Genomic DNA, 6,125 nt, shown 5'->3' on the forward strand with positions numbered 1-6,125 from the left:
CTCTCGTGGCCGGGCCCCGGGGTCCGACTGGCGGCTTTTCACTTAGAAACGGGACCCGGGGAGGCTGGTCCGCCTGCATCGTCCTTGCGACCGCGAGGTCCTCGGTTCCCGGTCCCCAGTCTCCGCGTCCCGTGCGCCCCGTTCCCGCCGTGTGGGTGGCACCCCGTGCCGCGCTGGGGACCTGGGCTGACTGCCCTTTGCCCTCGGCCGGGTTTCCTCCAGAAGCGTCTGGGCAGATGCCGGCAGGAACTTCCGACGCCCCGAGCCCTCCCGGAGCCGCGGAGGGCCCGAGTTCCGGGAAGTCGCTCCGTTTCACTTAGTGACACCTCCCCCAAATTCCAGACCGTGGACACTTGAGAGGGGCACGCGGAACCCGGTGCTGCTGGAAGTCTGAGTGGCGCAGACCCCTGGCCGCCTGGGTGTTGCTGCTGTGATCCGTATTGGGGAGGGGGTTGCCCCGGGACAGGTGAGTGGCCAGTGCCACCCCAGCCCCCACCCCCGAGCCCCGAATCTGGGCGGTCAGAAGCCTTGGGCAACTCCTGCCTACGGTTCCTCCTCAAAGGCCTCTGTTTCCCAGCTGGTTCGAGGCTGGAACTGGAGGGACCTGGAGACATCTCGACTCTGCAGGCATCCAGCGGCCTGTCCAGCTGTGGCCGCCCCAGGTGCTGTCATGAGGACCGAGGGGCCCCGGCACCTCTCTGTGACCAGCCACAGGCTCTGCTCCGTGAGGGGCTTGCAGAAGGGTGTGTATGTGAGTGCGCCTGCGTATCTGTCCCCCAGAGCTCTGGGTACTTGACAGTGTAACCGGCTTTCTTCGCCTGGTCTCTTCAGCGGCCTGACCCGCATTCGGGGACTCTCCAGGCAGCCTCTGTCAGAGGCCAGCTCCTGAGCCTGGTCTGCCTCTCTGCTGATGCACGTAGTGAGGTCTCGAGCCTTGCTTCTGTGTCACATGGGGGTCTAAGGACCATGGCCTGCCATTGGCCAGAGACCCTGCAGCGATGCACAGAGACTGTCTGCCCCTTGCCTGTGACACCCCCTTGGGCAGGTGGGTGGCCAGGTCCAGCCTCTGAGTCTGCAGGGCTGTGCCACCTTGCCCAGGCCTCGCAGCAGCCCTGGGTTGGCAGTTACCACCCATTTTGCAGATGAGGACACCATCATCTCATAGCAAGTGGCCAGTGGAGTCTGGACTCCAGCCGAGTGCATCATTTCCATCCTGCACACAGCAGTGACTCCATGTGGTCCCAGAGTCATTGAAAATGCAGGAGTAGGAACATGGCTAGAAGGACGTCCCCTGATGTGGACAGCGGGTAGATGCCGCTGCTTGGGGAGTGCTTTTTATTCTTGTTCTTTGCTTATCTGCTTTTTTTTTTTAAAGATGACCAGTAAGGGGATCTTAACCCTTGACTTGGTGTTGTCAGCACCACGCTCTCCCAAGCGAGCCACAGGCCGGCCCTATCTGCATTTTCTAAACTGAACAGATATTACTTCACAGGAGAAAGCTTCTTACAAGAAATCAGGTTTCTTGGAGAAAGGCAGTCAGCTCACAGCCTAGCGGGTGGGAAGCCCACAGACCATCTGGGCAGACCCCGTCATGCAGTGTGGGGCTTACCTGTGAGCGGCACCAGGTGTCCGACGAGGCCCCACCCATGGCCCGGGCTCAGCCTCTGGCCGCAGGAGGGACCCTGGCTCAGGCCACAAAGAGTCCAGTGGGGACAGCCCCGTCTACAAGGCGTCTTTGACCCGCATCTGAGGCAGAGATGGAAAACTGTGGTCAGTGTGCCAGGGACACTACATCCTGCCACGGGACAGCATTTCTGGGGGGATTCGGTCCAATTTGATGGAGGCTCTGTCTTTCTGAGGAGCATACACAAGTACTTAGTGAAATGGAACAACCTATCTCAGTAATACCTACCTCCTGTTTCTGGGGTACATCAGGCAGGAAACAAGGCACACCTTGAACCCTGAGGCTGGTCATTCGGGGGAGACCGTGGCTGTGCGGAGGGGCATAGCCGGCGGCTCCTTTGACTTAGTCCACACACACCCTCCCCGCAAGGAGGGGAATATCTCCAGAGTATTCACCTGCTCTTGGCACTGAGCTGGAGACACCCAGGAGAACGTCCCCGGCAGCGGGTGGTCCCTATGAGTGGCTGGTGTGTAAGGCTGGGAGTGGGTCACACCACAGAGATCTCAGGCCTCAGTTCCTGCTGCTCGGAAGAGAGTTTCAGATGTAGTAGAAGGAGGGGGATCCACACTGGCCTCCCCCAGAGTCCCCTGCTCCCTCCTTCACCCTCCTGGCCCCCAGGCCGTTCCTGTTCTGCACCTTGGGCTCTTTCGGGGATGAGGGTTGGTCAGGCTGCTGGTGCCGGGGACAGTGTTCTTCTGGGGCTGGTGTAGGGTGACCCCATCCCTTTGACCTCCTTTGACCTCGAGGGGGTTTGAGTGGGTTTGCTGTGTGCCCGGCCCCTCTCGGGGTGCTGGGAAACATCCCTGGCCTGTCCTCCCCCCTGGCTGGGGCCAGGCCTGGGTGCGGCTCGGGAGTTTCCTGTTTGAGTCGAAAGGCCTTGCAGCTCAGATGGGATGGCCTTGCACACTAGCCTCCAGCCACCGAGTGCCCAACCTGATTTCTTGAGGAAGTGCACCCAGCAGGCACATGGCCATGACATGGTGGGGTGGGGGGTTTCGAACACCACCACAGGGCTGGGCCCTCTTGAAGCCCCTGTTCCACCTCCTCTACCCACTGGCATCTGTCCCTGCTCCAGCCTGCAGCCACCACGACCCCATCAGAGTTCCCCTGCCCAGCCCTCATCCAGAGTGCTCCTGCTCTCCCCGCTGCTCCGCTGGACCATCCCCACCAGCTTAAAGACCCTCTTTCGACCACAGGCCCCTGCAACTACCACCATTCCCTGCTGCCCTCTCCGCAGACCTGCCTGCAGACATTTCTGTGCTCATTGCACCAATTTCTCTCCTGCCATTCACTGTCTTTCTTAACACTCCAGAAATTTGATTTGTACTTATATGTAAATTTGTGTTCTGTACTTTTTTATAGAGGTAAAATTCATATAACAAAATTACCCTTTAAAAGTGAACAGTTCAGTGGCACTTAGTATATTGACAACGTTGTGCGGCCCATCGCCTCTACCTAGTTCCAAAACATTTCATCACCCCAAACAGTGCTTACCCCTTTTCCAGACCCTGGCAACCACTAATATTTCTGTATATGAATTTGCCCATTCTGGGTATATCATGTAAATGGAATCAATTCGTGTCCTTTAGTGTGTGGCTTCTGTCACCAAGCATAATGTTTTCAGGAATCCACGTTGCAGCATGTGTCAGTGCTTCGTTCCTTTTCGTGGCTGAGTAATATTTCATTGTATGGATGGACCACATTTTGTTTATCTGTTCATCAGTTGATGGACATTGATTGGGTTGCTTACGTTTTTTGGCTATTGTGAATAATGATGAACATCTGTGTGCAAGATTTTGTTTCAACGTGTGCTTTCAGTTCTCTTGGGTATACACCTAGCAGTGGAATTGCCAGTCAGGTACCAGTTCTGTGTACAACTTTTTGAGGAAACGCCACACTGCTTTCCATAGCGATTGCACCTCTTATGTTCCCACCAGCAAGGCACAAGGGTTCCAGTTTCTCCACATCTCCACAATTATTGTGTCCCAGTTTTAAAATGGTGTGAAGCAGTATCTCATTGTGGATTTGATTTGTGTTTCCCTAATGGTCTATGGTGCTGAGTCTCTTTTCACATGTTGGCCATTTGTGCATCTTTCTGGAGAGATGTCTGTTCAATTCCTTTGCCCATTTTTTAATTGGGTTGTCTTGTCAAATTGTAAGAGTTCTTTGCATATTCTGAATATACTCGACCCTTATCAGATATTCATATATGATTTGCAAATGTTTTCTCCCATTCTGTGGGTTCTCTTTTCAATTTCTTGATAGTGTCCTTTGAAGCAGAAGTTTTTAATTTTGATGAAGTTCAACTTATCTATTTATTAGTGTATTTTTTTCTTTTGTTACTTGTGCTTTTGGTGACATATCTAAGAATCCATTGCCAAATTTAAGGTCACTGTCAACTCTGAAGTCATGGGGATTTATCCCTATGTTTTCTTTGGGTGTGTTATAGTTTTTTTTTTTTTTTGTCTTTTTTCGTGTCCGGCAACGGATCGCAACCCTCAGTGTCGCGCCCGTACCGGACCGGGACCGGCAACGGGATCGCAACCCTCGGTGTTGCGCCCGCACCTCGCTCAGCCAGTGAGCGGGAACCGGTCTGTATGTGGGATCTGAACCCTCGGCGGGAGGCCACCGCGCCCCCAAGCGGCGCACTGTAGCAGTGCGCCACCGGACCGGCCCTGGGTGTGTTATAATTTAGCTCTTATATTTAGGTCTTTAATCAGTTTTGGGTTAATTTTTTTGTATTGTGTGAAGTAAAGGTCCAGCTGTTTTAGCACATTTGTTGGAGAGAATGTTCTTTCCCCATTGAGGACCTTGGCACCCTTATTGAAAATCAACTGACCATAGTACATCTCTTCATATGCCATCTTTTATCTCTCTTTAATGCTTAAAAAAAAAAATCAATAAAAAGAAGCCCCAAGAGGCCGGCCCATGGCTCACTTGGGAGAGCGTGGTGCTGACAACACCAAGGCCAAGGGTTAAGATCCCCTTACCGGTCATCTAAAAAAAAAAAAAAAGAAAACTTTTTATTATGGAAATTTTTAAATCTTTTACAAAAGTACAGAGAATTTATAATGAGCCCAGTTTATTCATCAGCCAGCATAGATGATCGGCTGTCAGTATGGGCAGATCTAGTTTCATTTAAACCCCACTCAGCCAACCCCAGACCATTTAGACTCCTCTGTCCTCCATGGGTTATGTAGATGCAAATCCCTAACATGCCATTTCTTTCATATGTGTTTCACTGTGTATCTCTAAAACATGTAGACTTTAAAAAAGCAGCTTTTTATATTTTTAACTTAATCTTTTACTTGAATTGGGAAACTTTAACATGAAGACGTGTTAACTACAACAGTGGGGCAAGCATAAAGGTGGTGAGAGGACTCTGGAGGGCACCCAGGGCTGGGGGAGAGTCCCTAAGGAGCACACCCGGAAAGGGGCTCCGTCCTCAGAGCTGGGGTTCAGGCCTCACTGGAGAAGATGCAGTTCATCCCCTGGACGGCGGAGCAGTTTGCTGAGCTCCCCAGCCTCTGGCAGTGGTGGGCAGGAACAGCACTGACAAACATCAGAAGTGCTGGAACCAGGAGGAGAGGCCTCTCCTCCCGCGAGGGCCCTGTAGTGCCCTTCACTGGCAAGTGTGAGATTGTGCTTAAGAGAAGAAATGCTTAAGGGTCCAACCGACTGGCACAGAGCAGGCAAGATGGTGAACGTGGAGCCTCGAGGTGGTAGGTGGACGACTGGCACAGCTTCCAGTGCTGTTCTGCTACTTCCTCTGTGCTGTGGGTGCCACACACTCAGTGTCCACACAGGTTGTAAACCCCACAGTACATTGCTGTTGTTATCTCTTAAAGATATTTAAGTAATAAGAAAAAAATCTTGCATATTTACTGATGTAGTTGCCATTTGCTGTGCTTTCTGTGCCACTTGTACCTCCATGTAACCATCTGGCATCACATTCCTTTGGCCTGGAGACTAGCATTTTTTAGAGTGTGGGTCAGCTGGCAATGAATTCCTTCAGCTTTTGTGTGTCAGGAAACTCTTTATCTTGCCTTCATTTTTGAAAGGTGTTTTCACAGTATGTAGAATTCTAGGCTTCATTTTTTTCAATGCCTTAAAGATATTCCACTGTCTTCTCACTTGCACCGTTTCTGATGAGGAATCTACTGCCACCCTTATTTTCCTTTCTCTGTGCCCAGTGCCTATTTTCTCTGGCTTTTACAATTATTCTATTATCACTGGTTATGAGCAATCGGATTATGATGTGCCTTGGCCTAATTTTCCCCATGTTTCTTGTGCTTGGGTTTCATGGGACTTCTTGGATCTGTAGGTTTACACTTTTCATTATGTTTGGAAAAAAATTTTGCTATTGTTTCTTAAATTTTTTTCTGTCATCCACTTTCCCCTCCTATTCTTTTTTTTTTTTTTTTTTTTTTTTTTTTTTTTT

General features: G+C 51.2%; 1 protein-coding gene across 1 annotated transcript in view; it reads left to right on the forward strand.

Moving 5' to 3' along the window:
- The window catches only part of LOC103595529 (aryl hydrocarbon receptor repressor-like), a 104,374-nt gene that overhangs the window by 19,112 nt on the left and 79,137 nt on the right, over nt 1-6,125 (forward strand). The window contains exon 2 of the mRNA XM_008578949.1: nt 4,652-4,658. Within this exon, the coding sequence (XP_008577171.1) occupies nt 4,652-4,658 (7 nt within the window). The remainder of the gene's footprint in view (nt 1-4,651; nt 4,659-6,125) is intronic.

The sequence above is a fragment of the Galeopterus variegatus genome, unplaced genomic scaffold, assembly GCF_000696425.1.
Source record: "Galeopterus variegatus unplaced genomic scaffold, G_variegatus-3.0.2 Scaffold1788, whole genome shotgun sequence".
In the NCBI taxonomy this organism is placed as follows: domain Eukaryota; kingdom Metazoa; phylum Chordata; class Mammalia; order Dermoptera; family Cynocephalidae; genus Galeopterus; species Galeopterus variegatus.